General features: G+C 45.2%; 1 protein-coding gene across 1 annotated transcript; it reads right to left on the reverse strand.

Annotated features, from left to right (window-relative positions):
* Positions 1-487: 487 nt before the first annotated feature.
* LOC122925135 (gastrula zinc finger protein XlCGF17.1-like) lies at positions 488-5,184 on the reverse strand. Its single transcript, XM_044276664.1, has 3 exons — positions 5,133-5,184; positions 4,876-4,996; positions 488-2,551 (listed from the first exon to the last, which is right to left on the reverse strand). The coding sequence occupies exons 2-3, from the start codon at positions 4,994-4,996 to the stop codon at positions 1,632-1,634; spliced, it is 1,041 nt and encodes a 346-aa protein (XP_044132599.1). The 5' UTR covers positions 5,133-5,184; the 3' UTR covers positions 488-1,631.
* Positions 5,185-18,568: the final 13,384 nt, after the last annotated feature.

An 18,568-nucleotide genomic window follows, 5' to 3' on the forward strand; every position in this document is an offset into this window, starting at 1 on the left:
ATGAAGAATAACCTGTGTCATGTAATGTCGGAATATAGCTCACGTTGCATTCTTAAACTTCTGTCATCAAAAAACTCGGTATCAAGCTGGCTGACATTAGTGATGTGCTAATGTCAGCTGAACATAACTGTATTACTTACACCGTTATTGCTAAATAATTACTTTTATAATATGTAAATGAACCTCTAGGAGCAGGGGGGGGGGGGGGGGCGTTGCTCCTAGAGGCTCCGTTCTCTCACCACTTGACACACCCTGGTAAACTTGATTGACATCCTTGGTCTCCTCCAGCCCCGCAAATCCTGCGCCTGCGCCGTCCCGTTTAGTATTCGGCGCAGGTGCAGCGAGTGAAGGACGCTGCTTGCTGGCTTCCTCACTGCGCCTGCGCAGAATACTCCACAGCTCTTCTGCATGGTTCTACTGGCAGGTTTTTGAACATTAGGTCTGCATGGGACATTCACTCTGATAGACTACACATAAAATGGATGGGAGAGACACTGTGTTTATTACTCAGAATATTGTTAAGTTGTACTGGATTCTATTTTTGGTTCATACAAAATGGACCTCTTCTGTTACCAGTGTATCCCTTCCCCCTTTGTTAACAATTAAAAATACAAACAACAAAACTGGAAAAAATAAACACATTGTAAGCATCCAAGGGGCGAGGTTATTGATGGCAAGTATGTGTCACTGAGGCTGCTGCTCTCAGTGATGTAAATCCCGGAGGTAAGTAGCAACCAGTGATGTTAGATTGCTGAGTTTGTGGAAGCTGGAATTTGGGTCCGGGATTTAGGAGTGCCTGAAGAGTTTGGGTGGGAAGGTCACTCCCATACTCCATTTCGTGTGTTACCACATCACCCAGCTGGAAGCTAATTTAAAAGACACACTGTCTGTGTGTGTTGGTCTGGAGAGGACTTGGGAGCATTCCTCTCCACAGTGTTCCAGAGAAGGAAAGAGGCAAGACTCTGCACAAAGGTGACTCCTGTATTTCTGCCTGTTTAAAAATGAACTGTTATATGACACATGAGGGCTGAAGATAAGTGCTTTATGTGACTGAACTTTGATGGGCTGAGGCCACGCCATCCTGTTCGAACAATTTTTGTTGTTGTTTCTCTAATAAAACCCTTATGTTGCATCCAATCCTGCAAACAGCCTACCATTTGTAAAGCTAACTCCCACAACATATATGAGCATCACTTGGGCACTGAATTCATGTTGGCATTATTCAGGGGTTAATTAACAGATGTGACATCACAACGATTCCCACTACAGATATATCACTCAGCTCCAGTATCTAGATAGGCTTACCATTAAACTGCAGGATTGTACATATAGAGTTAATTATCACAGATCACCCGGTCAGATAAATCAGTGATATAGTCATCATGCCACCAATATCACTGTCTCCACACAGGAGGGTTAGTCTGTAAGAGCAATGAAGGTCACAGCGCTAGGAGAAAGTTTATGAAAAAGCAAACATCTAGTAGTGACAATGATGACTTTTCCTCCATGGATCTCAGTCACAGGTGACTTCAGAGAAATGTAATTTGGTCATTTGGAAGATCTAGGATAATTCCACCAAAAAAAGGAAACCTTTTAATTAGCTATGTAACATCCATGAATAACTTCATATGTTAAAATACGGGAACATTTTTCTCTTCCATGTGACGTTTTTCATGTAGCATACGATTTGTTTTATCTGAAAAGCGCTTCCCACATTGAGAACATGAATATGGCTTCTCTCCTGTGTGACTTCTCTCATGTATAACAAGATGTGATTTTTGTGTAAAACATTTCCCACATTCTAAACATGGATATGGTTTCTCTCCTGTGTGACTTCTTTCATGTTTAACAAGACTTGATTTATCTGAAAAGCACCTCCCACATTCTAAACATGAATACGGCTTCTCTCCTGTGTGAATTCTCTTATGTCTAACAAGACTTGATTTATCTGTAAAACCTTTACCACAATCTGAACAGGAATACAGCTTCTCTCCTGTGTGAATTCTCTCATGTGTTACAAGATGTGATTTATCTGCAAAACATTTCCCACATTCTGAACATGAATATGGCTTCTCTCCAGTGTGACTTCTCTCATGTGTAACAAGATGAGATTTTTGTGTAAAACATTTCCCACATTCTGAACATGAATACGGTTTCTCTCCTGTGTGACTTCTCTCGTGTGTAATAAGATGTGATTTACTTGTAAAGCATTTCCCACATCCTGAACATGAAAACGGCTTCTCTCCTGTGTGACTTCTTTCATGTCTAAAAAGATTTGATTTATGCGAAAAGCACTTCCCACATTGTGAACAGGAGTAGGGCTTCTCTCCTGTGTGAATTCCTCTTTTTGTGAACTCTTTACCACGGTGTATCTTTTTACCCCCTGTATATGTGGTAACAATCTGTGATTGATCAGGAGATGGTTCCTCATGATTAGGGGGATTATAAGATAGATCTTTACTGTGAACTCCTGAATGTAGGTTTCCTCCAGAAGGGCGCAGCATATCTTGATGCTCTAGTGATATTCCCTCAGAATTTGTATTGGTATTTTCTGTTAAGATAAAGAATTTAAATTAGCTGTTTATCCAAACTACAGGCTAGACAAACATAACATTTCTATTAGGCTGGAAGTGGATCCAATGGGAAGGAGAAGTATAAGCTATTCATTGTGCATGTAAAGCTAAAGGGGTATTGAACACACATTTAGATTTGACTACGTTCTGTGTTGGCCCTTAGATCACAAGGAGTAATTGGAGTGTACCAATTAATAGGCAAACTAGGATGGGTTATCGCATGGTGCAGTAAAAATCCACAAAATAAAGTATACTCGTGCTGTTGTAAGACTTTCAATTGCTTGTCACTCAATGATACTACACTAGAAAAAAGAAGAACACTTAAAAAAATGATCATAGTAAATATGAAAAGGGGACCATTCTCCACTTTCAGTTAAGATTCAGGAACAACCTAATATTATAAGGAATAGGTTTAGATTAATTCATGGCTCCACTTAATTAAGAACCAGGAGGAAATTCTGAATAGAAAATTATTTTGAAGATGGTTTAGGGACTGCTTACAGAAAAGAGCCACTGAGAGGGTTGATAGTGGAGAATGGGAATACTTAAAGGCTATGAACACCTTTGGGGGCAATTTCTTTTATTAATGCACTGTATTCATTTTGAGCTAAAATAATTTTTTCAATTGTTCTTTATTTAAAATTTTGAGCCCTTTTCTCTGTATAGGGCTGAGTTTATCTAGTAGCAGGATCTGAATTTTCACTCTGTTCGGTCAGGCAGCTCAGCTGACGGGCTGAGAAATCAACCCTCGACATTGGAGGAATTTGTGTAATACCTTTCTAGCATGTATAAGTCTAAAGACAGATAAGAGGCCTCAAGAGACCACAAAAATGTTAAAGACTATCCAGCTCCAAAATATTGTGCAAGAACAGAGTGTTTGGGTGTCCTAATTACTCTTGGAAAATTGGAAGGCATTAGTAAAAGAATTACTAGGGGAAAATCCCCTGGATTGGACTGAATTCCGATAGAGGTTTATGGTCAGTATAATAAAGAGCTAAACCCTGAATTGTTGGAATTATGGAACAATTCTAAAGCCAGAAAAAAATCCTTTAGAAAAAGTCATACAGGCCCATTTCATTTATTTAAATTATTGCTAACAGAGTGGCAAAGGTAATACATTCATTGGGACACCCTGATCGATGTGGCTTTATGCCAGGCGAGTACTTCCTATGGGAAATTTTTATAAAAATTAGGATTAAAACCTATCTTGATCACCTGGGTTCATTTATTATATTGTAACTAGGGCTAAGCGAATTGGCTTTGGATGAAACCTTTTTATGCTGGTCCCCACATGGACCTATGTGTTACAGTATTATGTTATTAATGTGTCCCCTCATGTCGCCGTGTGAATAGTGACGCCATTACACCAGGCCCTGCTCACAGCAGTCTTTACATGTAATTTAATGCTCAAGCAGTGGCTCTGCTTTGTTAAACTACCGTAATCGTCTGTAGTAGTACTCACTATCAAAGCAGCGGTCAGGCCGGCAGCGTAACGTCACTCAGTCATGGTCCTCCACATCATTAATGAAGCTAGCAAAGCAGGAGCGTGACAGAGAGTGATGTTACGCTTCTGTCCTGACCGCTGCTTTGATAGTGAGTACTATTACAGATGTCACTGCTTGAGCACTAAATTAATAGACTTTACATGTAAAGACTGCTGTGAGCGGGTCCCGGTGTAATGTAGTACAGTCACTACTCGCCCTGCCGCTAGTGCAACAGCAGTTGCCGGCCTCCAGCCCCTCCTCCCACCCCGCGTGATAGAGGTTTACTCTAACGGATACATCGCAGGCCGCGCTGTGCAGCAGAGCGGCCAGCGATGTATCACTGTCAGCCATGTAAAAATTGCACCATTCGCTTTATAAGATGCACTGTCATTTCCCCCCCCCCACTTTTTTGGGGTAAGTGCGTCTTATAAAGGAAAAAACACAGTATTTGGACATAGTTTTATTTATGTCACTTATAGCAGCTCCAGGGCCACCTCCATATTATCCCAAGATGATGCTTAACCCTTTCCTGCACAATAACGTACATGTTTCCATCATGATAACCCAGACACAAAATCTGTGCCCGCATAATCCCCAGTGGGTGTGTGGATGTGACTGACCGTCATGTCCTGCAGGAACAGCCGGGATCAGAGAAGAATCTGATCAGAGATCACTGTCAGCTGGATAAGGGGAACACTTCATGATGTGATGGGGACATCTCCAATCAAAGAGCAGCAGCCGGTGATCAGATTCTCCTCCTGCCCTGAAGACACCAAGGACAGAGTCTAAGGTCACTTTTTCCATTCATGATTCCATACCTGTGGTGACATCTCCTGGAATGTCCTCCTCCACCTCACTCTTACACGGGGGATCACCCATCGTCCACTCTTCTTCATCCTCCACTTTTATAATAATCAGATCTTCTCCCGGATTTGTCATCTGTAACAATTCAGTACAATACAGCGGACAGGTGGGAAATCTAGCAGATCCACATAAGAGACCCCCACAATCTATGACCCCTCTATGACCGCAGGACCCCCCTATATAGATGTGTATAGGGCTCAGCTCCATCTACCTGAGGGTTCTCTGGGACCTTCTCCTCTGGACAGTCCTGGGAATACAGAGGACGGGGACATCTCTCTGGTTGATTTCTCCTCCTGGATCCATCTGTGGAGACACAAGCACACGGTGACTGAATACACGGCCTCCTGTAGATCTGTCTATAGGTCAGACACTTGTCTCAGCTCCTTCACTTCTAGGTTTAGTAACCTCTGTTCTACGAGATTGAACATTACTTTTGGTCATGTTTGAAGTATGAGGATACGGTTACAAGTGTCAGGGGCACAGTCCAGCATCCCGCCAAGCAGAAAGGTGTCGGAGCAAAGTGCTGGCACAATGACACCTCTGCTTATGAGATAAGAGAAAGAGTCCACAGTAAACACCTTCATCAGTCAGACAATGTATATGGAGGAAGTAAAACGACTACTCCCAGTCTCCTCTTCATATGATATGTCGGAGAAAGCTCTACATCTATATCCCCTCCAAGTCTCCTTTCCCTGGGAAGACAATTCCTTTCTCCTACAGGTGCTGTTATGCTGAATGGGGGAAAAAAAGGAAAAATATTTAATGACATTTACTGGATATTTTCTGTGAGCCTATGACAGCTCCATGAGAGAGACTGCCGCCCTGCTGGACAGAAACTTTTGAGATCAGTGAAACCCCCTGCCTTATTCATCGGGAGACCTTGCTATGGCCAATATTTTTTATAGCCCACAGAGTCCTTGGTCATCTCCACCCTCCAATGCGAAGGGATCCTTGGGGACTGGATCATACATCTTGGGCACAACAATGAAATCTTTTCCAACTAAAAGGGATAACTATTCCTTTATATCAGATGTCAGAAATATCTGCCGATATGAAGTTATTGTGGTTAGGGAGGATCTGAAAGCTATCACGTAACTGTATTGATCAACTAGAGTACGACCCTGAACATAATTGTTTCCTAGCAGTCCAAATCCAAAACACTTTGGATGCCCAAACTCAGGCTTTGCACAAAATGAGAAAACTCCTGGAGTATAAAGTTAATGGGGGCGGTTTTACTGTTGCGAGTGTCGACCCACTATGCTAACCAAACTGGAGTAGATGTCTGCAGACCCATGGGGATCAAAGGCACCAGTGTGAAGCACCAAGAGATCAGGCAACACTTGTGGTCAGGAAATAGGCAGCGGAGACAGAGTTTGTACGAATCCATAAATCATTCCAGAGATCAGGGCAGGCGACTGTGGGTCAGCATAGGGAACTGGCATGGGTCAGGTCAGGCGGCAGACGGTGAGAATCCAGGAATCAGGTGGAAGTCGGTACACAGCAGACAAACAGATCATAGCATTTTGGTAAGGACCTGACAGGAGATTAAATTGCTCAGGCAAGGGGTATAACAAATAGACTGGTATATAGGAGGGATGATAAAGAAGCTGGACACATAGCAAATCGGAAGGATAACCCTTGCAGTTCTACAGAGTGATGCTCCATGAGTTCCAGCTCTAATACACACAGGACAACAGACACAGAGGAGTGGAGCGACAGGACAGCAGTGGACAAGGGCCATCAGTGTAACAGTACCCCTCCCCTCCCAATCTCTTCTTTGGTCTGAAGTCTTGCAGTCATTTTGTAAGGTGTATCAAGTTCCTCCAAAGACTCCCAGGAACTCTCCTGAGGATACACACCTTCTTTCTTCATGTCAAAGATTCTCTTCATACTGTACAAGCCCTCACACTAGGTGGGCGAGTTAGTCACAGAGAAACAAACAAAAAATTGCGGAGACACTGCCACTTAAGAAGAGAGAGGCACTATGCACTGGACACTTAACAGGACATATTTTAGCATAACACCTCTCTCAAGGTTTCCTGAGACACGTTCAGACTTTGGCTTTAAACAGGAGAGTTTGGCTTTAGGCAGACTTGACCCTGGGGAGCAGTGGTATCCGGATCATCATCAGGATGAGGTTGATGTAGTTCTTCAGACTTCCTCTTTATGAAATTTTCTCCAAATGAGATGCGCCCACTTGAAGTTCCAGGGGCTCAGTGACATACTGGATGGTTTCAGAAAGAGCTATTCCACTGACGCAGGTCACCACCATGTGCTTGTTCAGGTGCCAGACGGCTATATTGTACAAAATGCAGGAAGCAACCTGCCAAGCCCGAGTCTAACATGGTCCACCCGCATGGGCTCTTGGACTGGAGAAAAAAAAAAATAGAGGAGGTGTCAGAAATATTGAGAATTTCAGTGCCACTGAGAAGTTCCTCTCGTACGGAGTACTTCTTTGGCATGTTCCTGGAACTGGACATGGATATGGCTAGCAAAAGTGATCAGATTCTCTAGAGTAGCTGGGACATCCCGACCCGCTAGATCACCCTTGATACAAGTTGACAGGCCTCCAAGAATGCTGTAACAAAAGCCCCGATGTTCCAGGTCATCTCAGAGGACAGTGTACAAAATGATATGGGATATTGCCTGACAGAAAGATCGCTCTGGGAGCAGCAGAAGAGATATGTCTAATTTTCACTCCTGTCAGGGCTTCATGTGACAGGTGTAAAATCATAAAGCTCACCATAGCACAATCAGAGGAGAATTGACCTATCCTCTCACATCTTGAAATCTCCATCACAGGGTAGGGGTGGTAGCAGGCGAGGTGTAACCTGGAACCTTTGGCAGGCAAGTCTTGAGGCAGAGGGGAAGCTGTGGCTATGGTAGTGGTCAGAGTACTCAGGCAGGTGGACATGCCAGGCACAAAATTATTTAGTGAATCAAGGCGGTTAAGCTGTTGGGCCAGCTCCTGGCATAGCCCAAGTAAACTCATCTGAGGTGGGTCAGCGCTATCCATGGCCAACAAACAGTTTTGGCTGAGGGTCGGCACCCTCTGTGCCAACCGAAATGGTTGGCTGCTGACCTACAGGGATCAGAAGAACCAAGAAATCAGGCAATATTTCAGAAAACAGGCAGAGATCAGGGCGGCCAGAGTTTCTGCAAATCCGTAAATCAGTCCAGAGGTCAGGTCAGGCGGCTTTGGGTCAGCACAGTGAACAGGCATGGGTCGGGTCAGACGGCAGAGTCCAGGATTCAGCAGAAGTTGGTACACAGAAGACAAATGGATTATAGCTCTTCAGCAAGGACTAGTAAGCTAGCAGCACCAAAGAGGAGCTGGCAGGATCTATAGAGATTAAACTGCTCTGTTAATGGGAGGAGCAAATAGCCTGGCATATAGGGGAGGGCTGATAACAGCATAGCCAGCAGCTGGACCCGGAGCAAAGGGGAAGGGGAACCCCTGCAGTACTACAGATTAAAGTTTCTTGTGTACTAGCCGTAATACACATAGGACAAACAGATACGGTGAGTAGAGAGATGGCCGTGCCCACCCAGGCAGCAGGGCAGAAGCAGACACGGGCCACCAGCAGATCAGGCAGTCACTATAACATAGCGGTTCACGTTTTCCCTGAACCAACTGACTGATATACTTCAGGCTTGATTTACCCCCATACACCAATGGAAATGGGCAGAGCTCCAGGGCTGTGGTACCTCAGGGAAGAACCTCTCAACCCCAAAATATTGCAGGTCTTTATGTCACTGACTTCAGTGTAAAATAAAGTAAAGAAAATCACCTTCCTTATGCAGGATTAAATTACAGGGAGCCAGGTTCAATTATTTCTGGATGGCTCTGTCTTCGCCCCTGCAGGAGGTTCTGAGGGACTATCACATCATTTATCACATAACTTATCAGTATTTTCCTTCAGTCTAACTGCACAAAAAGAGGGTCATGCCACAATTCTCCAGACGTCTGAAGATTTCCCTAAACTTTGCTATTAATTTACTTTGCTTACTCCACCACCACCATCTGCATGGACAACCCGTCAGCCCTGCAGGAGCAGACCTCGCACGAGACCATCTCCTGCCATTCTCCTACTTGATTTTCTAGAGAGGTTCAGTCTGGATCCTGGATTCGGATGCTGTTGGAATCCTTCTCCCCTGATTGGCCGGTGACTGTGGATCTTTATGGATTATTAATACTTCATTGCTATTTCTCCGATAGATCAGTGTAGTCTACTATACCGGCCCGATGGAGGCCAGAAGGACACGCTCCCATCATGTGACTGGAGTTCTAAGGATATAACCGACATATAAAGAACGCGGAGCCTCTAATGTAATGTGAGAAGAAACTGTGGAGATCCTCCATTACATGTCACTGCACACACGTGTATACACTGCACATGACGGCTCTTACCCTGTGATATAAGAGGCTGGTGCTCCTCCATTACATGTCACTGCACACACGTGTATACACTGCACATGACGGGTCTTACCTTGTGATATAAGAGGCTGGTGCTCCTCCATTACATGTCACTGCACACACGTGTATACACTGCACATGACTGGTCTTACCTTGTGATATAAGAGGCTGGTGCTCCTCCATTACATGTCACTGCACACACGTGTACACACTGCACATGACGGCTCTTACCTTGTGATATAAGAGGCTGGTGCTCCTCCATTACATGTCACTGCACACACGTGTATACACTGCACATGACTGGTCTTACCTTGTGATATAAGAGGCTGGTGCTCCTCCATTACATGTCACTGCACACACGTGTACACACTGCACATGACGGCTCTTACCCTGTGATATAAGAGGCTGGTGCTCCTCCATTACATGTCACTGCACACACGTGTATACACTGCACATGACGGCTCTTACCTTGTGATATAAGAGGCTGGTGCTCCTCCATTACATGTCACTGCACACACGTGTATACACTGCACATGACGGCTCTTACCCTGTGACATAAGAGGCTGGTGCTCCTCCATTACATGTCACTGCACACACGTGTATACACTGCACATGACGGCTCTTACCTTGTGATATAAGAGGCTGGTGCTCCTCCATTACATGCCACTGCACACACGTGTATACACTGCACATGACGGCTCTTACCCTGTGATATAAGAGGCTGGTGCTCCTCCATTATATGTCACTGCACACACGTGTATACACTGCACATGACAGGTCTTACCTTGTGATATAAGAGGCTGGTGCTCCTCCATTACATGTCACTGCACACACGTGTACACACTGCACATGACGGCTCTTACCTTGTGATATAAGAGGCTGGTGCTCCTCCATTACATGTCACTGCACACACGTGTATACACTGCACATGACGGCTCTTACCTTGTGATATAAGAGGCTGGTGCTCCTCCATTACATGTCACTGCACACACGTGTATACACTGCACATGACGGGTCTTACCCTGTGATATAAGAGGCTGGTGCTCCTCCATCATGGCCTCCTTGTACAGATCCTTGTGTCCCTCTATATACTCCCACTCCTCCATGGAGAAATAGACAGTGACATCCTGACACCTTATAGGAACCTGACAACACAATGACACTGTCATCACCCAGACCCCTCCAGTGCGGTTACTGGAGAATTTCCCAGCATTCCCAGCAGTGTCACCTCTCCAGTCAGCAGCTCCATCATCTTGTGGGTGAGTTCTAGGATCTTCTGCTCATGTATCAGGAGGTGAGGGGGAGGCTCTGTGATGGGGTGAGGGGTCCTGCTCCGCCTTCCTGACTCCTGGAGATGGATGATGGGAGTCACACAGTCCCCCGATGTCTTCTTCACTATTGTGTACTCCTGTGAATGGAGAGAGACACTTAGGGAATAAACCCTTCAGGGGCCATGTCCTCTCCTCCGGCCCTCTCCTCCTGGTACAACGTGCCTACTTACCTTCTCATGGCTCCTACAACATGACTATTGGTCACTGGTCACATGACACATCACTCACCATACTGGGGGCTGATCCTCAGGTTCTCCGTCACTTGGAAGGTCTGGAGGCCGTTCTCCAGGATCCTGGACTCTTCCTATCACTTCCTATGATGGATTCTCCTTCTCGATGTCTGACTTGTTACAGAATACAATAAAGAGGAGAGAAATCTAGAAAAGTTTACCTCTCCGCTCAGCAGGGAGATGATCTCCAAGGTGAGGTCTAATATTCTTCTGCTGATCTCCTTCCTGTCCATCCTTGGTGGTCATTCAGGAGAAGAGGAGAGAACTGGAGGAGCTGGAGGCTTCTAGTACTGCAGGCGCCTTTATGAGAAGAGGAGAGGAAATCATCCAGGGGACAAGACCAGATGTCACCTCCAGAACCGCACTTCCTGAGCCTGGAGGGGCCCCACTTCTCAGAGCCCCCACCACATGGATTCCAGGGGCCTCAACATGTAGATTTCTGGTGGCTCCACAGGAGATAAATGTCTGATAGATGCAGGTCCCACCTCTTGCTCAGCTGTGACCAGAACTCCTAGAGAAGAGACTGGAGAGAGCTGAGCTCAGGCCGGGCCCCGCTCCATTCATTCTCCTCCTGGATGCAGGGGCCCCTCACCAGGACAGTCAGGGACCAGTGAATGATGACAACCCCCACTATCTGCACTACTCCTCCCCCCATCATACTAAGCTGAGGAGTGGAGAAGGATTCCTTGTGTGTAATGGAGGAGAATCTCCAGAGGTGACATGTCTGAGCTCTCCACCACACTGTCTCCTCACAGCTCATCTTACCTGCAGGCTGGAGGAATGGCTGATACCAGAGAGAACAAGAGCCCTGACTACCGACCAGGACCTGCCCAGTATCTGCTGCACTGCCAGAGCTGAAGGACCTGTAGTGACGTCACCGTCATGTGATCAGTGCAGGGGGCGGAGCTCAGCAGTGAAGAGAGCGGGTGGTGAAGGACCTGGGGTGATGTCACTGTCATGTGATCAGGACAGGGGGCGGAACTCAGCAGTGTAGAGAGATGAAGGTGAAGGACCTGGGTGAGGTCACTGTCATGTGATCAGTACAGGGGGCGGGGCCAGCCGTAACATGGACCACATGATATCTACAGCGTCACAGGTCCTTCGTCACCTAGTATGCTTTATTGTGATAAACTCCGCCTCCTGCACTGATCACAGTGACGTCACCCCAGGTCCTTCACCACCTCTCAATCTTTCCACTGCTCAGTTCTTTTGTATAGGTTGTGACTAAATCCTAGTGGGCTAAAGGACCAGGTCCTTCTACCTACTAGAATACAGCCTGTTTTGACAAAATGGACCAGGTCCCTCTGCCCACTAGGGTTGAGCCGGCTGTATATCAGGATGCTAAATCCTAGTGGGCTAAAGGACAGGTCCCTCTGACCACTAGCATTTACCCCGCTGAAATGTATACGATGCTAAATCCAAGTGGGCAGAGGTTCCAGACCTTAGTCCACTAGGGACGTTGCAGAATAGGATTGCTGCCCCTTGCCTAGTCTGGCAGCTGGCGCCATGTCTGGTAGTGGGCGTGCTATTGCTAAACGGGGTTTCCTATTGTCACTATCATTATTAGTATACTTTATTTCTTCCACCTTTCACAGAGGTCGGATTTTTCCACATCTTCCCGTTTTCGGTTCCTTCTCTCGACCTGTATACAGTAGACGGTCGCTGTCAGCTTCTTCTCCTGAAGCCTCATGCAGATCCCACACTTCACACTATGACTGTAGGGCAGGACGTGGACACAGCTTTCCCATTCTGCGGATTTTGTTGGAAAATCGGTTCCATTCACCTGAATGAGAAATCCGATAACAATTGCTGGGCACTCACTAATGCATGGAACCACACAAATCTATTAACAATCAAACATGCAACAATGGCGGAAACTGGATTAAATGGCATAAAATAACATATAATGGATAACGTATATTAAAATCGATGACATGTAATAAAATTGAAACCATGCGATTAAGAAATACCACTTAGACAAAAAAAATCACAGAAAAAACTAAGATAAAAACATCTTGCACGGTATAATATAGAAATTTGCGGATGTCCCTGGCCATATTATTGAAGAAAATCACAGAAATAAGATAATAATGCACTTAGTAAAGCAGATGCAAGCACTATATATGGACAAAGTCTTCACTCTGATATGATAATATCTGAGACACTTAGTCAATATATTTTGATCAAACACATCTGAGCCCACCTACCGAACACCAAGGTGGTCTCAGGTCAGGCGGGTCCTACGCTAAACCTACCTAAGCCGTTGGGCTTCTATGTTCAGGAGCGCAGACCCCGCACACATGGTGTGCTGCTCCGAGTCACCTCCATGTGCATCAAGCAACCAATGGGAGGAGGAGCAAGCACAGCCATATGTACCACCTAATTAAGGCGCTCATTGGATAGGAAGGGCAAAAGGGCAGAGGAATGCTACTCCCAAGATAAAATAGGAGCGCATTCACACTTGAAGGTGCCACTCCCTCAAGCAAACACTACATAGACAAAAAAATCACAGAAAAAACTAAGATAAAAGCATCCTGCACGGTATAATATACAAATGTGCGGATGTCCCTGGCTTAGGTAGGTTTAGCGTAGGACCCGCCTGACCTGAGACCACCTTGGCGTTCGGTAGGCGGGCACAGATGTGTTTTGATCAAAATATATTGGCTAAGTGTCTCAGACATTATCATATCAGAGTGAGGACTTGGTCCATATATAGTGCTTGCATCTGCTTTACTAAGTGCATTATTAACGTATTTCTGTGGTTTTCTTTAAGAAATACCACTCAATAAAAAATGTGTCCTATACGGAACAATATGCGATAGGTAGTCTCTCTTCCTGATAAACAAATAGTTCAGTCACATGGCGCGTGCGCGGCGTCCCGCTACACAGGCCTAGGAAACGTGTTTGAAAAGAAAACCACAGCAAAGTCTAAAGAATGCAGTTATGCTCATTTATTTTTGGCGGACTGGGAACAGAAAAATATTACTCCCAGACTGGGGTCGGACCTGGTGCTCTGGCAAAGATATATCGATGATATCTTTTTCATTTGGCAAACAGGAAAGGGAAAGTTAGATCAATTCCTTGAGGACATCAATAATAACGATTTGAATTTGAATTTCACACAGAAACACACACATACATGCAAGAATAAATACATACAGGGACACATACACACATACATACATACACACGCACAGCAAATAGCATCTACCTAAATCCTTTACTCCGTGAGGACCTGGTCCAGTGATAGTAAATAGCCGACTCAGTGTGAGCTGTCACTGGGAAGGACCTTTTTGCCCCCTAGTGGTCAGGACCTGAACTGAAATAGTATTTAGCCGGTTCACATTGAGTTAGCTAAATCCTATACTCCGTAAGGACCTCACCAGCGATAGGAGATAGCCGACTGTAGAAGAGCTGTCTATTTCCCATCATTTGTAGGGACCTCTTCTGCCTCGTTGATCTGGTTATTGAACTGTATAAGGATTTAGTTGCTCCTCAATGACTTGGCTAAATCCCCTTGTCTATTAGGACCTGGTCATGAACTATGTCCAGTAACACATCTTCTACATGGATACAGTGTTACAGTATACAATAACATTATATACAGTAGGTGACTATTGTAGAATAAGCCTCTATGTTTATTTTTATTTCTAAAAAATCTTTACAATAAACAATAAAAAAAACTATCATGTGACTTCTGAGCACTTGTATCTTCAGAAATGTCTGGTCCTGTAGAAATATGTTATATGCTGTGTCTGGCCTCTAGAGGTCTCACTACTTAGATATTGGTACAACTATATTATTGCACCTCGTTGGTTGCAGTTCTTGGAGCAGCCTGATGTGTAATGGCAGCTAAGATGTTCACCTAATAAAATGTCTGCTACTAACTACAGTGTGTGAGCATCTGGAGCAGGACTAACTAATAGGTCCTGTGATATTCATGGTAAAGCGCTCCGCAGAAACATATGGTCATGTGATCTCTCTACTTTCCGAGAAGTTAAAGAGTTTTTCCGATATCGAAAATATCCCTGCCAATGCCTGGGCCCCTTGTATGAATAATATTTACCTGCTCCTCGGTTCCCACATGGCTCCGGATCCCTGCATGGCCGCCGCTGCATCTCCCCGTCACTCGGATCAAAACATCTGGGAGCAGCCAATAGCAGGCCACAACGGTGACCAGACCCAAGGGGGCTCGTCCTAGTTGTGAACTGCTATTACCTGCTCTCCCCATCGACGGATATTTTGAACTGAGTGACGGGGAGATGCAGCGGCGGCCATGCAGGGATCCAGAGCGACGCGGGTTCCCCAAGCATGTAAGTATAATCCATACAAGGGGCCCGGGCATTGGTATTTCAGCCCTTTAACATTATTTAATTTAAAAAAATATTGAAATTTCCTATACCTCACAAGGACCTTTTCCTTACATTATGTAGAGGAAGGATTCATACTGCTAAGGTACTTTTGATGGACGGGATTTAGCCAACTTACACCGAGTGGAACCGAACCAGAGTACAGTTACAAGTTGTTTTTTTTACTGAATTAATTAATTACCCAAGTTATTATACAAAGCCTTCGGGACTTTGGGAAGAAATAACTTCGGCCCATACATTCTAATACTGTACAGAGATGAATCTCCACACAGTATTAGAATGAATTTTTTAGCAAAGCGACTTTGGTGATTCGGTCATCACTAATACACACATAAATGGTGACTGTACAGAGCGTGGTGCAAGGGATTGAATTGCCTTAGAAAATGTGTTCAGTGTTTCAGTATGTTTTGCACAACTTGCTGTTCTCTAACAAGGAGTTTAGCGGCAAAATTCATAACAGGTGTTTGATCCATGAATCACCCAATACATTTCCTGATTCAATTAGAATTGGTATTCAAACAGCCCTCCTCATCATGCTGTTCACATTTTACCATCATGAGACCAAGACGATGATTATCAGTACCTCGCCATTGCGAGGCTTCAAGCAGGATGTTTTCAGACTGAAGTGGCAACTGAGCTTAGAGTGTCACAGAGTGTCATCAGCAGGTTGTATCAGAGAGACAGAGACTGGAAGAGTCAGAAAGGCAGAGAAGTGGATGTTCTTTGGCCACACCCCACACTGATGACCGCTTTTTTGTGAGCACTATGCTGTGGAAACGGATGATGAATGCCACACAACTCCAGGGAGGTGAGAGGCACCGAATTGTCATGTCAGACCATTCAAAATGGTTTACATCAGCATGGTCTGCATGCTAGACGACCTGCAAGGAAATCTGACCACACCACCAGGCACAGGTGTCATCATCTTGCATGGGCCAGGGAGCATCTACGCTGGACAAGAGACCAGTGGACCTCAGTGCTGTTCACTGATGAAAGTCGATTCACACTGAGCAGAAATGATGTCCGCCAACGATATTGGAGGCGTTAAGGAGAGCACTGCATCAGCCTTTGGTGGTGGTGGTGTTACAGTGTGGGCAGGTGTCTCTAGTCAATACAGAACTGCCCTACACTTTGTGAATGGTATAGTGACAAGCCCATTCTACTTGAAGAACATCATTAATCCAGTCATTGTGCCTCTGCGGGAACAATACAGGCCTAATTTCATCCTCATGGAGGACAATGCACCAGCATATCGAGGTCGCATCATTAGGGAACGACTGCTGGAGACTGGCGGACCTCAAACAGAATGGCCTGTACTTTCTCCAGACCCGAATACCATTGAAAACTTATGGAATCAGCTGAGTCACATTAAAAAAGAAAAAAATTAGATAAAACTGTTAGTTTTTTACTGTAGACAGTAAAACCATCAGATTTAATTTCTACATGTACAGTAGAACATATCAGGCAGGAGAGACATGAGAACTAAAGATGAGCGAACCCCATCTTTACAGGTCTGGCGTTCAGGCAGTGGAGGAATCCCAATATAACGGAATTCTATGACGAAATGCAAAACGGAAGTGTCACACAAAGGGGTGGGGAAGGGTGCACGACTAACTCCACCCACACCTCTGTCCCTGCCTACTTGCACTTACCTGTCCTAGGTAACGGAGCGCAACTGGGCGGCGGTCCCTGACCTGAGTAAGTGCGAGGAGAACACACAAGACAAACAAACACAAAGAAGTCAAACTAGTAATGACTATATCAGGAGATAACCGTGGTACCAGGAAGGTTGCGGAAACCAAACCATACAAAATACGAACTAGGGGTCAATACCAGGAGATGAAAACACGACCAGGGAACAGACGAAGATGAAAACGAGAAATGGGCCGGGAGTCAAATACCAATACCAGGAATTTCTCAGGATAGATACACCAAGTAATGGACCTTAATCACAGGCAACCTGTGGCCAGCAGGTTGCTTGTTTAAATAGTGGAGGAGGAGTCATGTGACATGGCCAGTGCCACATGACTCACTCTCCTGCATACAGCTGAGCGTCAAGTGCCTAGCTCGGCGCTCAGACTTATTTCCATTACCATGGGAGCGAGGACGCTGGCCACAAGCGTCCTCACTCCACTCTCCCTGCAGGACGCCGGAGGCACAGAGGAGAAGCGGCGCAACCCCGGGGTCCTGTAACAGTACCCCCCCAGCTTCTACGAGGGGCCACTGGACCTAAAGTGGCTGGAGAAGGTCTCTCGGGATGAGCGAGATGAAATTTTTTAATCAACTTAGTAGCATGAATCCTATTTGCCGGCACCCAGGATCTCTCCTCGGGTCAATAACCCCTCCAATGAACAAGGTATTGAAATGAGTTTTGAATTCTTCTTACATCAATGATTTTAGATATGATAAACTCATCTTGACCGTCCACCAGTATCGGGGAAGGGGCTGCCTGTGCCGAAACTATGGGCGGAATATATTTCTTAAGCAAAGATTTATGAAATACGTTGTGAATGCAAAACGAGTCTGGCAGCTTCAACCTAAACGATACAGGATTAATAATGTAGAGAATTTCATATGGTACAACAAATCGTGGCGCAAATTTCTTAGAAGACTAATCCCGGGTGAATAAATAGAGGCGCTAAAACTGCAACGTTTATTGATAGGCACTAAAAAAGATGAGACAGGGATTTATGAATCCTATTAAAATTCCCATGTGTGGTGAGCACACAGAAACCACACTCAGAGGACTTTAATACATAGCTCATGAGTGTATAAGGTGAACTATATGTGCCTATTATATCACCACCCACCTGTTAATGCCAAAGGGGGAATATGTAGGCTATTGACTTTTCAAATCACTGAACCTGAAGTGTATCGTGATTAAAACACTCTATATGCCGGTACAGTGAAGATTAGATAGCCAATTGCCGCACTTAGCTGAGACCCAAGCTGCTCACAGCCCCTTGGATATGGGGGGAGGAGAGGCACGCAACGGTGTATAAATACACCAATCCACTTATGGTCTCAATGCTAAGAGAGACACAGACCTATTAGTATAGATCGCAAGGGTATCTGCTAAAGGATTCGTGCAGAGCCCAAGTGTAGAGATTGTGGAGGAGACCCTCATTCATCTGTATAATAACTGCTTTGTATAACAGATGAGGGGACTGCTCCGCTATACCAATAGGGCTACCAACTGCTACAAAGCTCTAAATCTACTGACTACAGCAGCGCGTCATGGCTCGACGCGTTTCCTTTAATAAGAGTTCATATCAACTGCGGGAGCGAAGGGACCAATA

The sequence above is a fragment of the Bufo gargarizans genome, chromosome 1 (genome assembly GCF_014858855.1).
Source record: "Bufo gargarizans isolate SCDJY-AF-19 chromosome 1, ASM1485885v1, whole genome shotgun sequence".
Classification (NCBI taxonomy): domain Eukaryota; kingdom Metazoa; phylum Chordata; class Amphibia; order Anura; family Bufonidae; genus Bufo; species Bufo gargarizans.